Genomic DNA, 27328 nt, shown 5'->3' on the forward strand with positions numbered 1-27328 from the left:
ATTAGAATGGCTGAGTTGGCGTTTGACGATTTCCCTTCCGGTATGTAATAAATGTAATAAAAAGTGATCAAAGCATCATACGTTCCGCAACATGGTTTCAATAAAATCAACATATTTTCCTGAAAAAAACACTGTATAAAGTTACGGGTGTCAGAATATGGTGATTCAAAGAATTTTTTTTTCTTCACAATTAAAAAAACTAACAGCACTGATTGCTTGGGAATGGTGGGGGCTGGCACAAACTTCTAACTGTGCCAAAATCAGTGAAACAGCACCTAACAATTGATATAAACGATGTATAGAAGGCCCAATCCATAAAGGCTTCAAAAACGATGGCATAGTATTACAACACATCCATTTAAACTACTCTTTATGTAATTGTGGATACAGAATATAGCTAGGACCTGAAAGCTAACAAATCTGTCATAAATCTTATCATTGAACTTACTTTGTTTAGGATTTATTATGACATTTTGGGTTATCAAGTTATACAGACATGCTAGTGAGGTAAAGAAAATGAGCTTGGTTTGCGTTAAGTATTTCAGCATAAGAGTGATGGCTTACATAGTGGCCACTGTGTAGTAACAGCATGCACGCCAATGGCCACATGATGTTGTAAATAAAACTGGAATTACCTGTAACAATGTGTGGCCATTGGTCCACCACGGATGGGGAGGGTTTAGTTCACGTTTAGCCACTGTATGAGCCATAACTCCTGGTATAGATCTGTAGCTAGGAAATTGTTTATACTACAACATACAGAAAGAGAAAACACATTTTGCTGAGAAAGGCTTAAGCTTCTTTCCCCTTGGTCACTAGATTGAAGTTTTCATCTGTAATACCTCCTGGAGAACGATCAATGTCTCGGCATCATGATAGAAAGGTCAACTGTGCACTTAAGAAAAAAAAAACAACAAAAGCATATTTAGTGATTTTTTTTAAATAATTTTTGCTATCCCTATTTTAAAAAAAACTACTCATATGTGTAAAAATAGATTTATTTATTTTAATAGTCAAAGGGTGGTCTGGAAGTAAAGGAGTAATCCGGAACTATGGTATTGCTTGGCATGACATCTTCATTACTTATCAAGCACAGTGCCATACACTGTAGTGGCTGTGCTTGGTATATCAGCTTATTCCCATTCATTTATTTATTTAGATTCATTGAATAGCACCAACATTACAGACATTGCCAATCACTATCCCATATAGGGATCACAATCTACATTCCCTATCAGTATGTCTTTGGAGTGTGGGAGGAAACCCACGCAAACACATGGATTGATTTGAAGCTTTCCTGGCATACATGCAACATATACATCACAAATGTGTTGTAAACCTAGCCTGGGACCAGTTATCTCTGATAACATTAAATGAATCTGTTGAATACTGCGTAATGCAGACTACATGACAAACAAGTACCTTCAAGTTCTGAATTGTGTCTGACCAGTCCATGGCTGCTATCTGAGGTATGGCAGTCAATAGTATACTTGTTGCTTTATTGGCATTTTCTTTTAATGTCTTCAGCACTCTGTCTACAGAAACCTTACAAAAGAGAAAACAAGTGCTATAAGCATCTTTGCACATGCATTTAATATCTGGTATTATACTATACTGTATGTATTCAGTTAATAGATGCAGTTTCTTTGGATTCAGGTTTTATTTAAAAAAAATATATATATATATATATATATATATATATGTTGAAGTGAAAAGCAATGTCTGACTTTCATTTGTTCATTTTCATACAATTTATTTATTATTACTTTTGTCAGATTCAAGGTATTTCTGTGACCATTGTGGGGTTTTCTTTCATTAAACGAGGGATACCAACAATTTTGTCCACGTGTGTATTTTCAGGAAGCTTGGACATAAATAGAAAGACTCACACATTCATGGCCACCTCTTTATTATGAGTGGCCTCAAACGGAGACTCAGGGGACCCCTATTCTTAAGATAGATGTGGGTCCCAGTCAATACTTTTCTGTTATGATAACAAAGCTAAAAAACTAAAACAAAAGTTACTTAGCACTTACAGCTTCTTCATGCTCTTTCCAACAGTCAAAGTCTGTTGCCAATGCAAGACTTGCGTAACACAGTCCAGCTTCTTTAGCTAGAACCACCTCAGGAACAGTGGTCATGTTGATAACATCAGCTCCCCAAAGCCGAAACATGTTACTTTCAGCCTTGGAACTGAAACGAGGACCTTCTATGGTGATCATAGTACCTTTAGAGTGGCATTTTATACCAAGTTTCTTGGCAATATCTATCAAGACCTGCAAGATAAAACAAAGTTTTTCAATCAAGTGCAGATTACAGATATTACATACCATTGCTTATAAACCACCTTTTCATTTTGTTGCTAACAACATACAGTAAACCCTAAAAATTTAGTATGGCGTTACATTTGTTGACAATGCATACATTTTACAAACTAGTATAGGTGATATATAGTGTATATCAGGGATACTCAACTGGTGGACCGTGGGCCAAACCTGGACCGCAGCCACCTGCTGCCCGGACCCCTGCTTCTCGGCTCTTTCGTTACGACAGCGCCCAGGAGAAGCATTTATCTACTCCCCACTGTCCACAACACCTGATCCTTTGCAGTAGCGGTGCTTAGTGTAAGGGATCAGGGCTTGCGGGACAGCGGGTGGCAAATGACTGGCAAACTTCATATAACTGACGGAAGGGTGAATGGACAAGTGTACCAAGACATTCTTGATAAAAAAAAAAAACTGCTGCCAAACTACCAGGATGATGAAGATGAAATGAGGGTGGACATTTCAGCAAGACAACGTCTCCAAACATACAGCCAAGCAAACTCTCAGTTGGTTTCAGAGAAAGAAAAAAAAAAAGCTGCCAGAATGGCCTGACCTCAAACCAAAAAAAAAAAAAAATCTATGGAAGGAACTAAAGCTCAGGGTTCATAGAAGGAGCCCACAAAACCTTCAGGACTTGAAGAGTGTTTGTGTAGAAGAATGAGCCAAAATCACTCCTGACCAATGAATGTGACTAGTTTCTCCATAAAGGAAGAGCTGTCAATACCAACAACGGCTTTTGTATGAAGTATTAAATCAATTTTAGTAAGCATGCTCAATACTTTTTCTCTGTGACATTTGTCATTATTACACATAACTAAATTTATGGACAAAATGGCAGCGTCTCCAAAATATGCAAAAAAAAAAAAAAAAAAACGTCAGTGGGTTTATTTCAAGGAGATGTTTTGGTTCACATCCAGAACCTCTGTCAAGCAGGATGTGAACCGAAACTTCGCCTTGAAATAAACCCACTGACATTTATGGGATATTTTAGAGCGCTGCTGCTTCGTTTTTCTATACACCAGAGGGAGCCAACCCTCTTTTGGATCTGTACCCATAGTGCTTTTGCTGTACTGCCTGCGAGAATTCCTTGTCAATAGCACCTTTAGAAATATACTTATTTACGCTAGGTTCACACCTGCGTTCAGCTGTCCGTTCTGTGGTTTCCGTCTTCTGCATGCCAGAAGACGGAAACCACAGACTGGGTCCGGCCGTGAGCGTTTTATGCTCTCTGCCGCGAAACCGTTTTTTTAATCCGGACACAGAGTACTGCATGTCCGACTCTGTGTCCGGATTATAAAACCTGGTTTCATGGTGTAGAGCATAAAACGCTCACTGCCGCTCACGGCCGGACAGCTTTCTCACCCATTCAAATGAATGGGTATGAAAGAGTCCTGCAGGTTTCCGTCTCCTGCTCTGTTTTATGCAGGAAACGGAAACCTGAAGTACGGAGTGCCGGGCGCAGATGTGAACGAGCCCTTAGAAAATTGGCAATACTTATTTCACCTGTTGTATATATAAATCTAATATATAGATAGATAGATAGATAGATAGATAGATAGATAGATAGATAGATAGATAGATAGATAAACAATATTAGTAGTGCCATTTGGATTTCCATTTCCATATGACCTAACGTTCTGGAGTGCTGCCACAGTTTATTGTATTGGCATATTACCCTTGTAGCAAGAACCTGTACACACTGGAAGGTGCTGTCCAAACCCTTTTTGCCGTGTTGTGTATCACAGAAGTGAGGCATGGTCCCCTCCATGGTTGGACTGGTACTTTGTGATTGCACAGGTTTATCTAACTGGAATAGAGTTTTATACTCTTCACTTCCTCCATCTGCCTTCGGCTATTTTAAAATGGAGTGTGCTCTGGATTCTGTGTTCACACTGTAGACCTATTTTGGGTCCAAGAGAGGTATGTTAATTCAGTGTAGGGTCTTATCTGAACAGGTAGAGTCACAATTAACTGACTCTACCTATTACCCTGTGCACTTCTCCTGGGAGTTCTGGTGCTTTTAAGGTCACCGTGACAGTCCATCTTCCTGCATGGTTCTCCCAGGGAGAGTCGCTGAGACAACGTCCACCACATCAGCTCCGGCTCTACATTGTTTTAAACAGCTATTCGAAACTATGTCCTATTCCAGTGAAGGCTAAAGTGTCCAATTACATGCTGCAACTATGACTGAGAGTCCGCTTTTTAGTTACATAGCCCAATATTGTCTTGCCTCGTCCCTTCTGGCTCATCCCCTGAGATGTTCATTTGGTGGAGACACGCCAGGTTCAGGCTTCTCCATGACTTCCTCTGTGATTGGCAGGTCTCTACCAAAGACTACTTCATTAGCACATATTCCCCACCTTCCCCAGAGATCTTCAGGGCTAATCAGGTCTCACTTTTTTTTTACGATCACTCGCTCCACTCAACCGAGAGATTGTGTTTATTAAAGGTGGCTGATAGGGACTCCCTTTCTTTTATATATGGTGTTCTGAAAGAGCTGCCCTCTGAGCATAAACTGGACTTTATGACTGCCTGGGAACAAGACCTTAGAAACTTCCCTACCTCCAACTCAACATATTTGGTTCCCTCCAGACTGCATGTTTTTTACCCTGCTGTCTCATCCCTTTGTTTTCGGGTCTATAATGCCCTGGGTGATACACTTCATATTTGGTGGAACTGCCCTCTGGATGTTTATTCATAGGATGGTGCAAAGACTCTTGGGAGAATCAATCCCATTTACCACGCCAGTGTTCCTACTTGGTCTTAACCCTATAGAGACACAGCTCAAAAGTGACTTGAGGACCAGGCCTCTTTTTTCAAAACTGACATGTGTCACTTTAAATGGCAATAACTTTGAGACGCTTTAACTTACACAAGTGATTCTGAGACTGTTTTTTCGTAACACATTGTAATTCATGTCAGTAGTAAATTTTTGTCAATATGTTTTGTCTTTCATTATGAAAAAATAGGAAATTTGGTGAAAATTTTGAAAAAAATGCAGTTTTCAAACTTTGAAATTGCAAGCCTTTCAAATAGAAATCCATACTACCCAAATTTTTTCATAAATATAATTAACCATGTCTCTGATTTATGTAGCAATCAAATTTTAATCACCCTTTCATTTTTTTCAGATATTATAAGGCTTACAAGTCAAGCAGTAATTTTCCAAATTTTCAAGAAAATTTCCAAAACACATTTTTCAAGGGACCAGTTCAGTTCTGAAGGGTACTTGAAAGGCCTCTCTAATAAAACCCCCCGAAAATCACTCCATTCTAAAAACTGCACTCTTGAAAGAATCCAAAACAGCAGTTAGAAAGTTTCTTAACCCTTTCAGCATTTCACAACAATTACAACAAAATGGAGGTCAAATTTACATTTTTCAATTTCTGTCACTAATATATTCATTTAGCCCTAGAATTTACACATTTACTAAGGGTTAAAGGAGAAACTGCACCCCACATTTTGTTACACAATTTCTCCCGAACACGATAATACCCCATATGTGCTGGTACCCTAATGTACGGGCACACGATCGCTCTCAGAACGGATGGAGCGCTAATTGGATTTTGTAGGCCAGATTTTGCTACAATACTTTTCAGGCGCCATGTCCCGTTTGCAAAGCCCCCAAGGTGCCAAAACAGTGGAAACCCCCAAAATGTCACCCCATTTTGGAAACTAGACCCCTCAAGGAATTTATCAAGGGGTATAGTGAGCCCTTGGACCCTACAGGTGTTTCACAGATTTTTTTACCATTGAGATGTGAAAATGAAAAATTACTTTTTTTTATAATAAAATGTCACTGTAGCCCAAAATTTTTCATCTTCACAAGGGGTTAAAGGAAAAATTGCACCCCACATTTTGTTACAAAATTTCTCCCGAACACGACAATACCCAATATGTGCTGGTACCCTAATGTACGGGCACACGGTCGCTCTCAGAGCGGATGGAGCGCTAATTGGATTTCGTAGGCCAGATTTTGGAACAATACTTTTCAGGCACCATGTCCCGTTTGCAGAGCTCCCAAGGTGCCAAAACAGTGGAAACCCCCAAATGTGACCCCATTTTGGAAACTATACCCCTCAAAGAATTTACTAAGGGGTATAGTGAGCACTTTGACCCTACAGGAGTGTAACAGAATTGGCCCAACAAAAGGAAAAGTGACATTTTTTGCTATAAAATGTTGCTTTAACCCCAAATTTTGCATTTCCACAAGGGGTTAAAAGAGAAAATGCACCCCAAAAATTGTCAAGCATTTTCTCCCAACTACAGAAATGCCCCTTATGTGGATGTAAAGTGATGTATGGGCACACTGTAAGGTCCAGAGCTGAAGGATCGCTATTGGGATTTTAGAGGGCAAATTTAGCTGAAATCTGTTTCAGTCACCATGTTGCATTTGGAGAGCCCCTGAAGTGCTAGAAGAGTGGAAACCCCCCTCCCCAAATGACCCCATTTTGAAAACTAGACCCCTCAAGGAATTTATCAAGGGGTTTAGTGAGCACTTGGACCCTACAGGTGTTTCACAGATTTTTTTTTACCATTGAGATGTGAAAATGAAAAATTACTTTTTTCCAATAAATCGTCCATTTAGCGCCATATTTTTAATTTTTACAAGTAGTTAGAGAATTAAAAGCCCCCCAGTTTGTCACACAATGTCTCCTGAACACGGCAATACCCCATATGTGATCATAATCTGCTGTATGGGTACATGGCGGGGCTCAGAATGGAAAGAGGGCTATTTGGCTTTTGAGGGCAGTTTTCTGGTGCCATGTCGCATTTGCAGAGCCCCTAAAGTACCAATACAATGGAAACCCCTCAAAAGTGACCCCATTTTAGAAACTACACCTGTCAAGGAATGAATAAAGGGGTATTATCATTTTGAGCCTAAAAATGCTTCCCAAAAATTAATGTACAAAATGAAAATTTTAATTTTTAAAGAAATCTGCCATTTCGGTGCCCAATACGTTGCACCCACTTCGTGTTGTCAGAGACCTGCACTCCTAAAACTATTAAGTGGGCCATCCTGAGGGGCAAAAAATTATATATGTAGGTATAAACTGCTGCTTGGGCACATAGCAGGGCTCAGAAGGGAAGGAGCACTGCGCTTTTTAGCTTTTGGGGTACAGATTTAGAGGGACTTTCTGGGTGCCATGATGTTTTTGCAGAGCCCTGGAGGTGCCAGTGAACTGGAATTCCCCAAGAAGTGACCCCATTCTGTAAGGGCAATTTTAGGGTCTCTGCAAAAGTGTCATGGCATCCAAAAAAAAACAAACAAACCGTCTAAGTCTGTGCTACAAAATCCCAATAACCCTTCTTCCCTTCTGTGTCTGGCTGTGCCCTAATATCAATTTATACCCACATATGACATTACGTGCATTATCCGGGGTACATCAGTATCATACATGTGTCATATATGTGGCATAAAATGCAGTTTGGGCACACAGCAGGGCGCAGAAGGGAAGGAGCGCGATGCGGCTTTTGGAGCGCAGATTCAGATGTTTGGTATCTGGACGCCATGTCATGTTTGTAGAGCCTGTAGGGTACCAGAAAAGTGGATTCCCCAAAGGTGTGACCCCAGTTTGAAAACTGCACCCCTCAAAGAATTTATCAGGGGGTGTAGTGAGTATTAGTATCCCAGACGTGACTGCACATCGGATGGCGAAGAGTGAATATATAAGCTGTGCGGAGGACATTGCAAACACCGAATTTCCTACTATGTCCCAGTAGCTCCTATAATTGGGGGAGTCACTCTGGGGGTCACTTTGGGGTCACTTCTAGTATATTTTCCCTCGTAAGCTCTAAATCTGGGGTGTCCCCTGATATTCGCTCGCACAGCTTATATATTCCCTTCCTGACGCCGCCAGTTGTATTCTAATGATTTGGCGATTTTTGCGGGTTTTTATTCTTGCATTACTAGATGCTATATTTTCTTTACTTTTCTGGTGACGCAGCCATATAAGGGCTTGTTGTTTGCGGGATGAGATGTATTTTGTAATGACACCATTTTTGGGTGCCTACAACTTACTGAATACATTTTATTAACTCTTTTTTTGCTGGATTTAAATAAAAAAAATCAATTCCGGTATTGCGTTTTACCTTGTAAATTTTTCGCCATGCAGCGTACAGTATAAGTAACATATTATCTTTATTCTGTGGGTCGGTACGGTTACGGCGATACCTCATTTATATTATTTTTTTATGCGTAACTAATTCTGCAGAACAAAAACACATTTGGAGACATAAATCAATGTTTTTTGCATCGCCATCTTCTGAGAGGCGTAACATTTTTATTTTTTGGTTGACAGTGTTGGTTGGGGGCTTATTTTTTGCGGGACAATGTGTGCTTTTTATTGGTACTGTTGTGAGGTGCATTTGACTTTTTGATCACTTTTTATAGCACATTCTGTAAGGTGAGATGGCGAAAAATCACTACTTCCGGCGGGTTTTTTCCGTTTTTTTTTTCCGTCATTCACCGTGTACATTAAATATTGTTTCAGTTTTATTGTACAGATTGTTACGGACACGGCGATACCAAATATGTATTGTTTTTATTAATTTTTAGTTTTTTTTTTTTATAATTCATTTTCTATAGAAAAAAAGGGTTTTTGGGGCTTGATAACTTTATTAATTGTTTCAAAACACTTTTTTTTTCCACTTTTTTTTTTTTTTTTTAACTTTTTCATGTGTCCCTATGGGACACTTGCATGAGTGAAGCTTGCATCACTGATCCTGTTTACAGAGTGAGTCACAGGCTTCAGTAAGAGCCTGCACGTTATCACTCTGTAAACAGGAAGTGAGGCTCGGCTCGTGCAGACGGACGGGACAGCTTATCTTCAGGAGATCCCGCACAGGATAAGAAAGGTAAGTGGGACTCAGGACTGCCAGGGGTGACTAATCAGACCCCTGGCTACATGGTAGGGATACCAGCACCCCCCGATCTCGCAGCGGGGGGTGCCGGGGATCCCTACAAGATCGGGCAACCCGTTGTTTGCCGTGATCATGTTTGATCACGGCAATCAACGGGTTAAAACCCAAAATCAGCACTCATGTCTGATGGAGGGGGATGGAGCAGGATGTTAGGTGTCAGATACAACTAACACCTGCTCCAAGAACACCCGCACTGTGCTGCGGGGATTGTTTACATCCATGTGGTACTATTACCACATCGGTCGTGAAGCACTAGACATCCATGTGGTAATAGTACCACATGGGTCGGGAAGGGGTTAAACAATATTACCCTTATTATATGCGCAGTATAAATCGTTTTGTTGTCAGTATATACTGATGCAGGCCAGAATCCACATTGCTTCCAACTGGAAGAAGCAAAGTCTTAGCGACCATGATTGCCTGTGTCGACACGATCAAGCTCCATTAAAAAATGAATGCCACTATTCCAGATACCCGCTCACATTTCGATAAAGCCTGGTCTCCCTGGGTTAATAGCTCTAATATCCCAGGTCTGTCATATTTAGATTTAATCTGTGAGTGGGTGTGAGCGTTCTGTGTTTTTTTTTCCCTGGGCAGGGTGTCTCTCCCCCACCCCCTGATCTATGCACATTGGTGCTGATAATCCCTTCCCTTTTTCCTTATTTGTTGCTGGTTATGAACCTTTTTACCCTTCTTATGATTTTATTTTATGGTAGTTAATATTTTGGATTGCATTATTTTCTCTTTGTATTATACAATGGACATCTTGTATTAGGAAATGTTTTTACTGGTGCCCTTTTTCTGACTGTACACTTCTTTTTTGTGCCATTATTCAATAAATACTTTTGCAAATAAACCAGGATATATTGACTATTGCAGTGCTGCTTCATCTTCTACATACTTTTTATTTAATTACCGTATTTTCGGACTATAAGACGCACTTTTAGTCCGAATGTGGCCGCAATACAGACCCGGCATCCGCTGTAATAGGAAGGCTGATGCCGGGGAGGGTTAGACGCCGGCACATGTATCGGGGCCTGAGACATCGCTAAACTCCTGCCCTGCATGAAGCCAGCAGCGGCAGGAGTGATGCTGCTATTCCGCTCCTCCGTACCTCCCTGCAATAGCAGCATCGCTCCTGCTGCTGCTGGCTTCATGCAGGGCAGGAGCGTAGCGATGTCTCAGGCTCCGGTACATGTGCCGGCGTTTAACCCTCCCCGGCATCCGCCTATTACAGCGGATGCCGGGTCTGTATTGGCAGCCCCTTCCCCCCCACCCAAAGTGTAAACTACCCCCCCGGGGCCGGTCCCCACCGGCCCCATACCTGTAAAGTTGCAGGCCGGCTCCTGCGTGGCGATATCGCAGGAGCCGACCTGTTCGGGTGACAGCCGGGAGTCTAGTGAAGGCTCCCAGGCCTGTCACGGCTATATTAGTATTGCGGCCGGTCTATGACCTGCCGTAATAGTAATATACAGAATGTCCCATAGATTACAATACAGTTGTATTGCCGTCTATGGGACTTGCAATCAAATGACCGCAGGTTCAAGCCCCCTAGGAACTAATAAAATAGTTAAAAAAAAAAACAAAAAAAAACACAAAGCTTTAAAAACATATAATTTTCCTCCTCTAAAACCTAGGTGCGTCTTATAGTCCAAGACGGTAAGTCTCAATATCTATCATCATTTAGAGCACTAAAAGTCATGGTCATTAGTCAATCATGAAAAGTGCTCACCTCTCTAGTTTTGCAACAGAAGGGATCAGCCATAGGAATATGACAAACACCTGGGAGACAGCCGGGTGCTCCATCGTAAAATGTCTGCTGCCTTTTTGTGGTCCTGTGAACGTAAACACACACAAATAGTACACAGTAAGCAGTTTAAAAAGAATTAAAGGGTTTTTACACTAACAACAACTATCCCCCATGCACAGGAAAATGGATATGTTCCTGATCCGTCAAGTTCCCAGCAATAAGACCCCCTGTAATCAGATACTTCTCCACTATCCTGTCGATAGGGAATCAGTGTTGTTAGATCAAATACATGATGTGACTACCCAACTTGTTGTAAAAGAGCCAGCAGTGCCAAGAATTGGGGGTTCATTCATAAACTCACCCTATTCTTACAATTATCGTTTCATGACAGAACATAACCCTAGTAGCAGGGCTACAGGGCCATAGCATGACATGGCTAATGCCGATTCTATGATTCTGATGGGTTTCTATGAATTTGTGAATAATGAAACTATGTACATGGACTGCCCATTCCTACAGCAATGTAAGCAGCATCTAAAAAATCATTTGCCTGGACAACTCCTCTAAGGGGATTTCCAGACTACTTAAACCAAACACACATGTATACTTTCATGCATAAAAAAAAAAAATGCATAATCTCTTGTAAGGACAGCCATGACACTTTCATTTTTAAATAGTGACATCTAGTGGTAGGAAAAAATATTTTCTTCATAGCTCTGCATCACAAAAATGTTTATACACAAAGCTGTTTTTGGTTATTAACCCCATGTAACCATGAGCACTGAACAATAGATGAGAAAATGCATTCATATTACTAGCAGAAATTTTTATCTGGCCGTAAAAAAAAAATAAATCTGTCTGTGTAAAAGGATCCTAAGATTGATGAACTGTGTTATGCCTGGAACAGGACCAGAAGGGGCAGGACCTGACACAACGATTCCCTTTCTAGAGCTCCTTGAAAAGCAGCCTATGGGATCATTTACACGGAGTAAAGTGGTGCTGATTCTGGAACGATAACTCACGCAAGAATCAGCGCTGAAAAAAAGACTCCCATTGACTTCAATGGATTCCGTTTTCCACGCGAAACACATTGAAGTCAATGGGAGTCTTTTTTCAGCGCTGATTCTTCCGCGAGTTATCGTGCCAGAATCAGCGCCACTATACTTCGTGTGAACGGACCCCATCAGTTCTGCCTATAGAGTTTCATTAGGAAAAAACTTTTAAGATAAATGTTAACCCCTTCCCACCGCAGGCATTTTTTCATTTTCGATTCCCCATCTTACAAACCCCATAACTTTGTTATTTTTCCATTCAAAGAACCACATAAGGGCTTAATGTTTGTGGGACAAATTGTTCTTCATAATGGTCCCACTTAATATTCTGTATGATATACTGAGAAGCTAGAGAAAAATTCAAAATGGGGTGTAATTGGAGAAAAATTGCATTTGTGCGAATTTCTTAGGAACTCTGTTTTTATGGCTTTCACTGTGCAGCTAAAATGGCATGTTACCTGTATTCTATGGGTTCGTATGATTCTGGAGATACTGCAGAAGCCAGCCTACAGCGGTCCCTGGGGGAAATAGGGGAGGGCACATCGAACTACAATACCTGCGATTAGAGTGGACTGTGAAAGTGGGCATTAGCTCTGAGTCTCTGTTGAACATTGCAGTGGAGACCAGGCAGCTGCTCTGCTGCAGAGAGGCCACCATTTTTTCTGTGAATCCCTGCGTTTTTTCATTCTGTCTCTTATATTTCTATTGAGAAATGTTCCCTGTTTCTAATTGTGTATGGTGCAAAGGCGGTGTAAAATGAAGAGAAAATTAGGGTAGGGGAGGGTACTTCATACGGCTATATCTTGGGCACTAAAAAACATAAAAACTTGCTGTTGGTGTCATTTGAAAGAGGAGATTCTCACCTAAGGATGTAGTTCTACTTATATGATTTACAGAGATATCACTGGTTGAAAACACAGTCAGGGTTGGGATGTTTATACAGTGGCTTGCAAAAGTATTCATAACCCTTGAACTTTTTCACCTTACAACCACAAACTTAAATGAATTTTAGTGAGGTTTTAAAGGGATCCTATCATACAACCCACTTTTTTCTCAGTAACACGTTGGAATAGCCTTAAGAAAGACTATTCCTCTCCTACCTTTTGTTGTCTTCTCCGCGCCGCCATTCCGTAGGAATCCGGGTTCTTGTCGGTATGCAAATGAGTTCTCTCGCAGCACTGGGGTGGGCCCCAGCACTCAAATAGCATTGGGGGCATCCCAATGCTGCCAGAGAACTCTCTCCAGCGCCGCCTCCATCTTCGTCAGCAGCGTCCTCTTCATCCTCTTCTTCCGGCGGTGGCTTGCAACTTCTAGGCCTCGTGCCTTGGGCAGAGCAGACTGCTCATGCCCACAGGCCACGAGAAAATGGCCGCTTACAATACTGTTGTATGATAGGATCCCTTTAAGTGATAGACCAACACAAAGTAGCAGATAATTGTGAAGTGGAATGAAAATGATACATGGTTTTCATAATTTTAATAAATAAAAATCTGAAAAGTATTCACCTCCCTCCACATGTCAATACTTTATAGAGCTACCTTTCACTACAATTACAGCTGCAAGTCTTTTGAGGTATGCCTGTACCACCATCTAGAGACTGAGATTTTTGCCCATTCATCTTGGCAAAATAGCTGAAGCTCAGCCAGATTGGATGGAGAGTGTCTGTGAACAGCAATTTTCATGTCTTGCCATCAGAGGCATAGTTAAGGAGGGTGAAGAGGGGGTGGTGGCCCCGGGCACAGTGACAATTGGGGGCCACCTCAAGGCCATCGCAACAGAAGTTACACGTCAACTGCCTTAGCATATACATGACACCGATGCATAGTAGAGGAGAAAGCATCTCTTTTTTCTCTACTAGTAAGTAGCTTGTAAGATACAGCCACTACAGGCTAGTATGAGCTGATCTAAGACGTCTGCATAATGATGTCATTGTTATGCACCAGAAAGTTCCAGTGCTCTCCAGTTAGCAGTGACGGAGGTGCCTTTTCGGGAGATCAGAGGTAGGAGAGTATCCGGTTTATTTATTTGTTCTTTACATTGGGGCATTTATATAGAGGGCAAGATAAAACATATGACAGAAACTGTGTAACATGAAAATAAGGGGGCATTGGGGCAGCATTACAGGGGCTCTATCAGCAAAATTATGCTGTATGAGCCCCACATTTGTCTGAATAGCCTTTAAAAAGGCTATTCAGGCACCGCTAATCTTATTTTAACCACCCTTTAAAATAATACCCTAAAAACGAATATGCAAATGGTACTTACCTGTGCACGGTGGTTGGTCGTGCACTGTCCGACGTCATCTGCTGTCACACCTTCCTCTTCTTTCTTCTTCCAGCGACGTCCTCCTGTCTTGGCTCTTCTGTTGATCTTCTGTTCTTCCGGCGGATTTGGTTCAAATCCCGCAGGTGTGCAGTAGCGCTCCCTCCGGAAGAACAGAAGATAAAGGCGTGGAAGAGCCAGGACAGGAGGATGTCGCTGGAAAGAAGAGGGAGGCGTAACAGCAAGATGATGTCGGACAGTACACGACCGCCCACCTTGCACGGTAAGTATCATTTGCATATTCGTTTTTAGGGTATTATTTTAAAACGGGGGTGTAAAAATAAGATTAGCGGTGCCTGAATAGCCTTTTTAAAGGCTTTTCAGGCATGTCTGTGGCTCATACAGCATACTTTTGCTGATACAGAAATGCAGCGTTTTGGGGCATTGCGGAAACGCAGTGGAAAAAAACCTGGCATTTTACAGTACCAGCATAGCGAATGCAATTTTGTCTAATCCTAGCTCCACACTGCGGAAAAAAAGCTGCGGAAAAGCTGCGTTTTTCAAAAACTTTCACGTTTTTGAAAAACGCAGCATGTCAATTATAGTTGCAGAAACGCTGAGTTTTTCCCTACATAGATTTCTATGGAAAGTGTGAAAACCGTAGTAAAAACGCAGCATGAGAAATGTGTTGCGGAAACTCTGCAGAAACGCCGTGGAAAAGCATCAAAATCCACAGACAAAAACTCACTGTTTTGCTCAAATGAGGCTAAAGCCCCATGGGAACAGCCGTGGCATGAACGCATTGCGGTTCTTCCTGCAACGCTTTGAACAGAAAGTTCACGGAGTTTTCCTCTGTAGACTTTCTGTTACAATTATATCTATGGGAAAGCCGCCGGCGTTTCTGTAGATATAATTGATATGCTGCGATTTTAAAAACCGTGACGGTGTTGGAAATTGCAGTGAGTCCACGCTGCAATTTCTTCCGCGAAAGTGGGGATGGGATTCGCATAAATCCCATCCAATTTACAACTACTGTAAAACACTGCGGCCCGTGGGGCCCCTAAATAGCAGAGGACCATAATTCCTTAGGATTTTCAACACAGCCTTTCAATTACCTTTATTGCACATGAGAAACTCTAGCAAAAACGCAATGAAAACTCAACAGAAAACTCATGAATTTCCGCAGCACAAAACTGAAAAACGCGATGAAAAATGCATTTACATGCGTGTTTTTTTTCCGCGACAGAAAATGCAGCGTTTTCTCTGAGTTTTTTTACGCTGCGATCCCGCCCAGTGGGGCCTTAGCCTAAAGGGGTTTTACCGGAAAAAATGAAGTTTACTGGTAAGTACTGATAAGCTTTAATATTCCCTAGATAACCACCTAGATAACCACCTAAAAGAGGACCTTTCATGTCCTCAGGCACATGTGGTTTTATATACTGCTAGAAATACTGACAGTGTGCTGAATTCAGTGCACTGTCAGCTTTTCCGATGTGTGCCCTGGGGCTGGGAGTTTGACAGTCTAACGCCACTAGGTGGTAAGGAACGCCCCCCTTCCTTTAGTACAAGTCTATGGATAAGTACTGTCAGGGAGGGGGGGGTTCTCACAGCCCAGCGATGACGCAGGATTTCGGAGAAAGGAGTGAAAATTTGCAAATAAAGTATATCACAAAATTTATTAATGATACAAATACTGCCAATAAAGTCAAAAGCGGTCTGAAAGTTTAGCTACGAGTTGAGATAAATTTGCATATGCTGATCTAAGGTTTTAAAAACTTTAGATGGTCTGTCAGCTCAAACAAGTAGAGTAAAGCATTTTTTATTCTTACCTGTCGATAAACTGGTCAATCACAACTACATCACCTGGCTGGATCTCCTCTCTCAGTGATCCGCAAGCTGTGGTGACTAAAATGTGAGTACAGCCTTCATTCTTCAATGCCCAGATATTTGCTCGAAAGTTAACATTTGTAGGAGCTATTGTATGCTGTCGGCCGTGTCTGTGACAAAAACACATCACAACAGTTTTGGAATAGTATATAAAATACAAAATAACATTTCAGGACATTTCAACACTTCATAAATTGTGGAAAAAAAATAATACAAGATTTGTGAGTTTGTGAGCACAAATTATTTGTATCTTTTGGCAACTTAATCATTCAGTTTTTTACATTAAATTTTTAATATGTTTTTATTTTTTTGTATTTTAGTTCCTCATCTACAATCATGATAAAAAACAAAGTACACCCTCTTTGGACTAACTCACATGGGGTCTGTTGGCAGCAGATTTTGACACAGAATCCACCTAAAAATCCGCTGCCAAAAATGGCTCCCATTGACCTTAATGGGAGCTGCTCGCTTATTTTCTTCCGCTAGCCAGTAGCGGAAAAAAGAAGCGAACTGCCCTATCTTGCCGTGGCTGATTGAGCCGCGGTGTCTACAGTCCATTCATTTGGGCCTAATCCGGAACGGCATGCTGTGATGGGATTCCAGGCAGCCGCAATGGAATGTGTACATGCGCAACTCCGTGTGAACTAGCCCTTATAGAATTCTGTCGTTTTACATATCAGGACATAATAAAAGGTCTTACAATTAGGTAAATACAACCTCAGATGAACACCAAACAACAGATTCTACATTTTCATTATTTTTTTCAACAAAAATGTATCCAAGATGCAAGTGTGAAAAACTGTATGCACCCTATGAATCACTAGACTGGATAACCACCTTTAGTAGCAATAACTTGAAGTAATCTTTTCTGTATGACTATCAGTTTCTCACATCCTTGAGATTTGAGAACATTTCAATTAGGTTGAGGGCTGGACTTTGACTGGGTCATGTCAACATCTTGATTCTCTTCTTTTTCAGCCATTCCATTGTACATTTGCTGGTGTCCTTGGTGTTCTGTTCCATGCCTGTTTCTGCCAAGCTCTAGCTGTTCACATTTGACTCTAGAATACCATTGAATACAGAAGAGTTCATGATTAACTCAATGACTGCAAGGTGCTCAATTCCTGTGACTGCAGGACAATGATCACCCCTCCGCCATCATGCTTGACAGTTGGTATCAGGTATTTGTGCTGATAGGCTGTGTTTGGTTTTCCACAGATGTGGCACTGCGCATTATGGCATCACTTTGTTCTTGTCTGTCCATACGACATTGTTCCAGAAGTATTGTGGTTTGTTCAGATGCAGCTTTGGAAACTGAAGCCATGCTGCCATGTTCTTCTTAAAAAGAAGAGGCCTTCTCCTCAGTCTTTTCCTAACTGTACTGTTATGAACTTGAACATTTAACATTTTGAGGTCTGTAGAGTCTTAGATGTAGCTCTTTTTTGCCATAACTCTAAGTAATTGCTTTTCTAAGATCATTGCTAATGTTTTTCCCTCTTGGTAATGTGTTAATACACACCTGAATACGCCAGACCAAAAAGCAGCCAAAACTTCTACTTTTACAAAGTCAAACTTGCATATATGTGACACCTATTTCCCCATGAAAATATGTGTATTAGGGCGCATTCACACTTGCCCCCTTGTGCGTCCCGTGTCATTCTGCCGGGTTTCCGTCCTAAGCCCGAGAAACTGGATAGGAGACGGGTTCCCGTCATTCATTTCAATGGGTTTTAAAAGTTTGTTGTTTTTTTTTTGTAGATTGTGAGCCCCATATAGGGATCACAATGTACATTTATTTTCCTATCAGTATGTCTTTGTAGAATGGGAGGAAATCCACGCAAACACAGGGAGAACATACAAACTCCTTGCAGATGTTGTTCCTGGCAGGATTCCAACCCAGGACTCCAGTGTTGCAAGGCTGCAGTGCTAGCTACTGAGCCACCCTGTTGCCGCCAAATGGGTTTTAAAAGTTATGACACAGAGTGGTTTGTCATGTGATGTTTATCTGACGTTTTAAGTAACTTAAAGGGGCTCTATCAGCAAAACCATGCTGATAGAGCCCCACATATGCGTGAATAGCCTTTAAAAAGGCTATTCAGGCACCGTAAATGTTATATTAAACTACCCCCCCCCCCGTTTTAAAATAAAACCCTAAAAAAGAATGTGATCTACTTACGCATCGTGCACGATGGAGGAGCATTCAGGGTGTGTCTTCTTCATCCACGCCTCTTCTTCCTCTGATGTCCTCGGGTCCCGTCCTTCTCCGGTGCTCACGAACTGACATTGATATAAAAAAAATGGCCTGGGCACATGTGAAGTAGCCGTAGTAGAAGCCGCATGCTACTGCGCATGCGCCCAGGCCATTTTTTTATATCAATGTCAGTTCGCGAGCGCCGGAGGAGGACAAACAAAAGAGCTTCACAACTGGATAATTTTCCTGTTTGTAGAGATTACCTCTCAGAAATCCCTAACCCTAATTACTATTATTACATAATAAAAAAAGCTAGACACAGATAACACAAGTCCACCACTAATAATAGACAGAAAAGGCTGGGTTCACACCAGCATTTGAATTCCTTTTGGGGTTTCCGTCTCCGAACCCGCTTAAAAAAGCCCAGTGGACTCTATTGCTTTTTTAAGTGGATTAGGTTTCCATTTGGGGATACCCAAGCGGACCCTCGAACGGAAACCCGAATGCAAGTGTGAACCTAGCGAAAGATGGCCCACCTCCACCCCTTCCTTATACTGTACAGTAATCTGAGCATGTCAAAGACCATGCCTGGAACACACTGCCATAGAAATCAATAAGCTGCTAATGTGTCCAGTACTGCTAAAGTGGACCCAAACAGTAGAACCGAACTATCAAACGTGTGACCACCACAATACATTAGGTAAACGTTATGAGTAAAGATGAGCGAGTACTATTCGAAACTCCCATTTCGAATAGCACGCACCCATAGGAATGAATGGACGCAGCCGTCCGCTTCCATTCATTCTTATAGGTGCGTGCTATTCGAATAGTAATCGCTCATCTCTAGTTATGAGTAAAGATTAAGAAGAACAGCACAGGGCAACGTGAAATGAATTTAAAAAGATGAAAATTACAATGGAAAAAAAATTTAATATTTAAGTCTTCAAGTCTTTATCAGTTTTCATGTTCTCAATCACTCAAGCAGAGATCTTTAAAATTGAGAGGCATCATAACACAAAGTATCAAGCAAAATTGTAGAAATTAAAGAGGACCTTTCACCTACTGGGGAACATGTGGTTTTATATACCGCTAGAAAGCAGACAGTGTGCTGAATTCAACGCACTATTGGCTTTCACGTCCTGTGCCCCAGTGAAGAGCTATCGGTGCCGGTACCGTAATTCTTCACTGTCAGTCATCACTGGGCGGTAAGGAATGACCCCTCTCACACTACAGCGTAATATACGCTACTGTGAAGAAGGGCGTTCCTGACTGACTGTCAGAAACACCCTTCTGACAGTGAAGAGCTACGGTACCGGCACTGATAGCTCTTCACTGGCGGCACAGAACGGGAAAGCCGATAGTGCGCTTAATTCAGCGCCACTGTCGACTTTCTAGCGGTGTATTACACCGCATGTGCCCCAGGAGGTAAAAGGTCCTCTAAGTTTTTAAGGTTATTACGGTTACCTTGCAAGTAGCACGCAGTCCACATTTTTAATTTTTCCTAGAATCAAGGAATCAGAAGGCTATAAAAGAAAAAAAAAGTTACAGCTTAAAAAGTTTAAAAATTATGTAATGCACATCACATATGAAAAGAAACATATTCCCTTTACATTTAAAACTCAGATGGTTCCTAAATAGAGATGAGCGAGTAGTATTCGATGGAATACCTCCCCTGCATAGTTATCGGTGTAATCTGTTGAATACCACGCGGTAAACGCAGTAAAAATTCAATGTCCCTCCCACCTTCTCTGGCGCTTTTTTACACCGATAACTATGCAGGGGAGGTATTTGATCGAATACTACTCGCTCATCTCTATTCCTAAATCCGTATTCTTAGCCCAAGAGCATTTTTGTTATAGATATTTCCGTGACTAAAAATCAGTTCTCTAAACAAATGGGTTGTTCAACTTTAAACAAAAAATTATAAAAAAAAAAAAAAAACAACTGCAAATGTCAGAAGTTTTTGCATATTTATGATTTAGCCCTTATTCACATAACAGTGACCAACAGGCGTTTGAAGGTACTTTTTTGAATGGTGCTGGTGCTTTCATTTCGGCTGCATTCACAATTGGGTTAAAGCATTCTCCATTCTATATTGGGGCGGTCTTAGTTGTCATCTCCCCCACTGATCAGCAATTTCTACTCTATCCTAGGAGTGTTTCTTCCATATTTAGTAAAGGGAAGAAGAGTTGATATTAGAGATGAACGAACACTGTTCGGATCAGCCGATCCGAACAGCACGCACCCATAGAAATGAATGGAAGCACCTGTGACGCCGGCCGGCAGCAAAGTCAGCGTCACAGGTGCTTCCATTCATTTCTATGGGTGCGTGCTGTTTGGATCAGCCGATCCAAACAGCACGTGGGTGCGTGCTGTTCGGATCGGCTGATCCAAACAGTGTTCGCTCATCTCTAGTTGATATTGATGCAAAGCAGCAGCTTGATTTATGAATACTTATTTAGAATCTTGCCAACAATCTAAGGCCTGGTTCACATCTGCATTCGGTATTCCGTTTTGGGGAGTCCGCTTGGGGACCCCAGAACAGATTACCGAATGCATTAACAAACGGTGAGCTTATGAAAGCACATGGACACCATACACTATAATGGGTTCAGTGTATCTTCCACGCAGAGTCCGCACAAATCATGGGGACAGGAAAGTAGTTCATGAAGTATTTTCCTCTCCGCATAACTCATGCGGACACTGTGCAGAAAACACACGAACCCCATTACAGTCTATGGGGTCCGTGTGCTTTAATAAGCTCAACTTGTCAATGAGTTCGGTATTCCGTTCGGGGGTCCCTATGCGGATAAGTGAGCAGTTTTATTTATTGAAAGGATTGGATATTGTGGTATATGCTCAAGAGGGCTTCTCCTTACAGATGATATTACATTATTTAATTACATTTGATTATATTTATTTTCTTACGAGGTTAATAAAGAATAAGATATAACATTTTACAAAAAGAGTTCCTTTTATCCAAACATATTTGTGGCAAGTGCATTTTAACAATTAAAAAAAACACATTCTTATGTAAAAAAAATTCACATACTTTTCCAAAGGGAGTTTCGACATACTTCTCAGTTCTTCCTTCCAAAATATCAGGATCATCCAGTCCAGATCCACCAATTATTCCGACCTATTGCAGAAAAAGTAAAGAGGTTAAAGGGTTTTTCCAAAGTAAAAATATTGATGGCCTATCCTAAATATAGGACATTAATATCACACCCCATTCATAAGCAGCTCTCAGCAGCTGATACACACATAATGAAACAGGAATCAGACAGTGCTATTCATTTTCTATTAAAGAGGACCTTTCATGTCCTCCTGCACATGCGGTTTTAAATACCGCTAGAAAGCAGACAGTGCGCTGAATTCGGATTTCATGTTATGTGCCCCCGGGCTGGAAACATTGGTGCCGTTAGTTTCAGCATCAATCTCTGCCCACCATCAGAAGAGCGTTCCTGACAGTCTAGCTGGGCTATGAGGAACGCCCATCCTGACAGTACTCGTCCATAGACTTGTACTGGGGGAGCATTCCGCACAGCATATGTCATCGCTGTGGACTATTGCAAGGCTATAAGTACTGTCAGGGGGAAGGTTCCTCACAGCCCAGCTAACAAATGGCACCGATATCTCCAGTCTGGGGACACATAACGGGAAAGCCTACAGTACGCTAAATTCAGCGCACTGTTGACTTTCTAACAGTATGTAAAGCCGCATTTTCAGCAGGACATGAAAGGTCCTCTTTAAGCGAATGGGAGCTAATCTGCAGCAACCTGGTTTGGCCACCACATAGAGAACAGGGCCATCTGCTTCCTACTCCTTTTACTGTTTATTAGCTGCTGGTAACAGCTGATCGGTGGGGAAGACGTGTGGCAGACCTCTACTAGTCTCATATTGATAACCAGTCCTTAGTATAGGAAATAAATATTTTTAGCCTGGAAAACCACTTTAAATATTTTATTACATTTTTATGAACCTGAAAAAATAGCCCCACTAGAAAACCCTAAAGCAAATTAAAACTAGTTAGTCCAAGCACACTACAGTAACCATCTTGACTAATACTGTGACAACAGTCACTATACGGTAGTACCCAAAAGGCAGTGACATATGGGGTGCCTGGACACAGCTATAGCCACATCCATTCTCTGGCTTTTGTGTAAGTAAAACACTGATGAACTTCATCTGGATATCATTACAGGCTGTGTGATCCAGTTGCTACTGGCAAAAATGACATATTTCCGATATTCTGTGGGTTGGTGTGATCACTGTATTATGACACCCATCATTTTTTCTAGAGCTGCATAAGAAGTCTTTTTTTGCAGAGCAAGCTCTAGTTTTTGTTTACACCCTTTAGAGAATATCTGATCTTGGTCACAACAGCTGAAACCAGCCTATTTCACCTGCGGTCAGAGGTAACCCGTAATTGGTGTTAACTCTTTATATGCCGCAGTCAATCATGACCATGGCATCTAAGGCAGAATCCGCTTCAAAATCCGCCTGCAAAAATTCATTTCAATGGGAGTCACTTTTTTTTCCCCCACTAAGCGATTTTTTTTCAGCTAGCAGGAAAAAAAAGAGTGGCATGCCCTATCTTCAAAAGGATTCCGTGGATGAGTCAGCTGTGGCGTCCGCGGTTTGAGACACAATCCTGCTTAGGCCCATTCATTCGGGCCTAAATAGGAGCAGGACGCCGAGACAGAATGCCGATGCATCGGCATCCCATTGCAGCTAGCCACCCGGAAAAGTCACACGACAGAAAAGGTTTCCACTGTGTGAACTAACCCTAAGGCGTTTTTTAAAGTATGACTACCCTGACTGGTTCGGAAACGTAAAAAAAAAAATACCAAAAAATTATCCTTTTCCATACATAAATATTTTACTATGTAAAACAAAACAAACAAACAATACATATTGGGTATCGCCACATCCTCTAACAACCCACACAGTAAAAAGTACATCTCATCCCACAAAAAAAACAGTCATCACCCAACTTTGGTAGGCAGAAAATAAAATGTTACACCTCACAGAATACAAAAAGTAGATTTTTTGACCAATATGAGATTTACATTTATATTTTTGTTATTCCTTCATAGAAAGAGTTAAAAAATATAGTCCCACAGTGGGGAAATTTCAGTATGTTACAGCAGCATAGTAATACAGATACAGGATAATACACAGTAATATATTACAGACGTAGGCACACATAAGCTGATAAGATATACTAGGAGTCCATAGCAGCTAAGGAACGGAAGAAGAAAGAAGGAAGACTTCATAACCATAATCATTAGTTGTCTGTGCAGAGTGTCTTCGCTTGGTCTGATGTAGATTATACAGCCTGGTCGCGGTTGGAAGGAAGGACCTGCTATAGCGCTCCTTCTCACACTTGGGGTGAAGCAGACGGTCACTTACAGTGCTGCCACGGCCTCTCATACATGGGCTGGGATTTGTTCTCCTGCATGGAGGTCACCACAGACAGTATCCTTCTGTCACCCACCACCTGTACTGGGTCCAGGGGGCTCCCCAGGACAGAGCTGGCCCTTCTGATCAGCCTGTCAAGTCTATTTCTGTCCCTGGTTGATATACTGCTCCCCCAGCAGGCCACACCGAAAAAGACGGCTGAAGCAACCACAGAGTTGAAAAAGGCCCTAAGAAGTGGCCCCCGGACTCCGAAGGCCCTCAGCCTCCTGAGCAGGTAGAGCCTGCTGTGACCCTTTCTGTGCAGCGCCTCCAGGTGATCAGCCCAGTTTATTATTGAGGAGCACGCCCAGGTACTTATAGGTCTTGACTATCTCAATACATGTCCCTTGGATCTCCACCGGGGCCGGAGCACTTCTCCATTTACCAAAGTCCACCACCATCTCCTTGGTCTTCCCAGCATTAATCCTGAAGTGGTTCAGCTGGCACCATTCAACAGTCATCAGTTACAGTCATCCCAAAATGGTGTATTTAAAAATGTATCTCATCCCAGAAAAAAAGCCCACATATTGTTACCACATCAGAAAAATAAAAGCATTATAACTTGTACAATTTGACAGACAAAAAAAACCGTCAAAAATTGTGCACTTTTTGGGTAAAACTGGCAACAGCAGAAAGGGAAATGTAAGCTGTTTGAATGTATATATCAGGGTATAACCCAGGTTTAGAGATCACAAGAGAAAAGACAACAGAACTGAACCACATAATACTCCATTAACACTAGGAGTTAGGTTAGGTTCACAGCCAGCAAATGAAGAAAAATTCCTTTTCATTTGTCGACAATGTATTTGGCCCAAGGATTGCCGATGCAGGGCTGTGAGATTTGCCAGATAAATGGGCCTAATCAGCAGGGACTCCAATGCCGCAGACTACATGGCTGAATCAGGAACCCACGGCCTTCTGCAATCCGCGCTTCACACTCAAAACAATGATAGGCGGATTTGGGGGTGGAATCTGACCCCAAATCCGTGGCAGATTCCCATGAGTGATTGTAACCTTAGTGTGGAATAATGGTTGGGAATTTGGTGTACCCAATGTACTCTGTACAATTTACATGTGTGTATTCACATCTGAGAACTATTGTAGATATATAGCTACATCATAATATGCATGTATTGTGTATATAATTACATCACTGTACCAAGCATGTATTGTAGATATATCGCTGCATCCTTGTAGCTCTATATCTACAATACATGCATAGTACAAGGATGTAGCTCTATATCTACAATACATGCATAGTACAAGGATGTAGCTCTATATCTACAATACATGCATAGTACAAGGATGTAGCTCTATATCTACAATACATGCATAGTACAAGGATGTAGCTCTATATCTACAATACATGCATAGTACAAGGATGTAGCTCTATATCTACAATACATGCATAGTACAAGGATGTAGCTCTATATCTACAATACATGCATAGTACAAGGATGTAGCTCTATATCTACAATACATGCATAGTACAAGGATGTAGCTCTATATCTACAATACATGCATAGTACAAGGATGTAGCTCTATATCTACAATACATGCATAGTACAAGGATGTAGCTATATATCTACAATACATGCATAGTACAAGGATGTAGCTATATATCTACAATACATGCATAGTACAAGGATGTAGCTATATATCTACAATACATGCATAGTACAAGGAGGTAGCTATATATCTACAATACATGCATAGTACAAGGATGTAGCTCTATATCTACAATACATGCATAGTACATCATCTAATATACATCCTGCATTGTAGATATATAGCTACATCATCTAATATACATGCATTGTTTATATAGCTAATAGCTATAGCATTGTACTCTGCTCGTATTGTAGATATATAGCTACATCCTGGTACTACCGGTATACATGTATATAGTTACATCCTTGTACTATGTAATGTACTTATAGCTACATCAATGCACTACATATGTATTGCAGATATATAACATTATACAACATTATATTATATATAATTATAAATATACACATAGACACACACTCTATTGTACTGGCTGGAATTTCCTTCACTTTTGGTGGCCGAGGTCAGAGTTTTCCTAGTGTTTAATAGTCAGTCAGGTTGAGCAGTATGGCACCGGCCGCTACAAGGCGGGGCACTGCTATGCTATCAGGAGGGATATCTGTAACATTCCGGGATGGGCTGAGGCCTCGCTATAAGGTACCGACCTTCACAGGGTGTGCAGCAGCCATAGCGTAGTCCAAGGAAGGGGGCGGGGCGTTACTCACATACTATACACACGTGCTGCTGCACTCCTAGTGGGTTAAGGACCTTCAATGACGTCAGTATAGGGGGAGGGGCCAGTCTGGAGCGTGCTGCAGTAATAGCTGGCACAGGAGGGGGCAGCAGCAGCTCTGAGCACTGGCACCCTGATGCTGACCGAACGTGGGACTCTGCAGTGCTGGTTACTCTTTGAGCTCTGTCACTGAGGACAGTTGCTTTGCTTCTGTAGTTCGTGCAGCAGAGCTGTATGTGAAATGCACATACACCTTACTACAGGCAGTAGATGTGTATTTCTCAAATCCATGTAATGAGCTAGTGGCACTGTGCACCATAAATAAAGTGTAGCACACAAGATATGAGTTTGTATACACATTACATATATACAGAATAAGGGCAAAAGCTGAAAATTATACCCAACACACAAGTCATGTGACGCTATACTCAATGAATATATACAGAATACACTCAGCATACATTAGGCATCAGACACAACACTCATATAACACACAGAGGGTGCATTCACACTGAGTAAACGCTAGCTTATTTTGTAGAGTAAAATTACACTTGTAAATTTTGCTATCCCATTGACTTCAATGATATTTTTTTACAAGTGTAAAAATACGCCTGTAAAAAATACGCCTGTAAAAAATACGCCTGTAAAAATACGCCTGTAAAATGTCATTGAAGTCAATGGGATAGCAAAATTTACAAGTGTAATTTTACTCTACAAAATAAGCTAGCGTTTACTCAGTGTGAATGCACCCAGACTTAAAAAGGTTTCCCCACCTATGGAGAAACTTGCAGATGGAGTGGGGGTTCAACCACTCAAACCCCCACTGATAGAGAACTTGGACTTTCATTCCCCATACTGAATAGACTGGTGGTCGGGCAGAATGTGCACTACTTAGTTCTTTCCATGCCCACTTTGCGGTAAAATACATAGTACAGAAGTGCTGCGATTTCCAAAATTGTTGCAGTTTTAGAAATCGCAGCATGTCAATTATATCAACGTAAACGTGGCGGTTTCCCTACAGATTCGATTTAAGCTGAAAGTCCATAGACAAAATCTCTGCAAAATTTCTTTGCAAAGCGCTGCAGGAAGAACCGCGATGCGTTGCTACGGAGGCTTTTCCTGCAGCGCTTTTTTGCTCCGGCGCTACATGGGGCCTTAGCCTAAAAGTATTCTTAATGGGGATTCTTATTA

General features: G+C 41.5%; 1 protein-coding gene across 1 annotated transcript; it reads right to left on the reverse strand.

Annotated features, from left to right (window-relative positions):
* Positions 1-411: 411 nt before the first annotated feature.
* On the reverse strand, positions 412-26118 carry MTAP (methylthioadenosine phosphorylase). Its single transcript, XM_075279667.1, has 8 exons — positions 26070-26118; positions 21443-21529; positions 19855-19913; positions 16142-16309; positions 10981-11083; positions 2037-2276; positions 1423-1545; positions 412-895 (listed from the first exon to the last, which is right to left on the reverse strand). The coding sequence occupies exons 1-8, from the start codon at positions 26091-26093 to the stop codon at positions 857-859; spliced, it is 843 nt and encodes a 280-aa protein (XP_075135768.1). The 5' UTR covers positions 26094-26118; the 3' UTR covers positions 412-856.
* Between the last annotated feature and the right edge of the window lie 1210 nt (positions 26119-27328).

Source organism: Leptodactylus fuscus, chromosome 1, assembly GCF_031893055.1.
Source record: "Leptodactylus fuscus isolate aLepFus1 chromosome 1, aLepFus1.hap2, whole genome shotgun sequence".
In the NCBI taxonomy this organism is placed as follows: Eukaryota; Metazoa; Chordata; class Amphibia; order Anura; family Leptodactylidae; genus Leptodactylus; species Leptodactylus fuscus.

Coding starts and splice junctions, on each gene's coding strand:
- MTAP (XM_075279667.1), bottom strand. CDS start 26,093: ATGGCTGCTGCACACCCTGTGAAG. Junction 16,310..19,854: donor GACTGCGTGCTACTTGCAAG/GTAACCGTAATA, acceptor TTTTTGTCACAG/ACACGGCCGACAGCATACAA. Junction 2,277..10,980: donor TCTGTTGCAAAACTAGAGAG/GTGAGCACTTTT, acceptor TTTATCTTGCAG/GTCTTGATAGATATTGCCAA.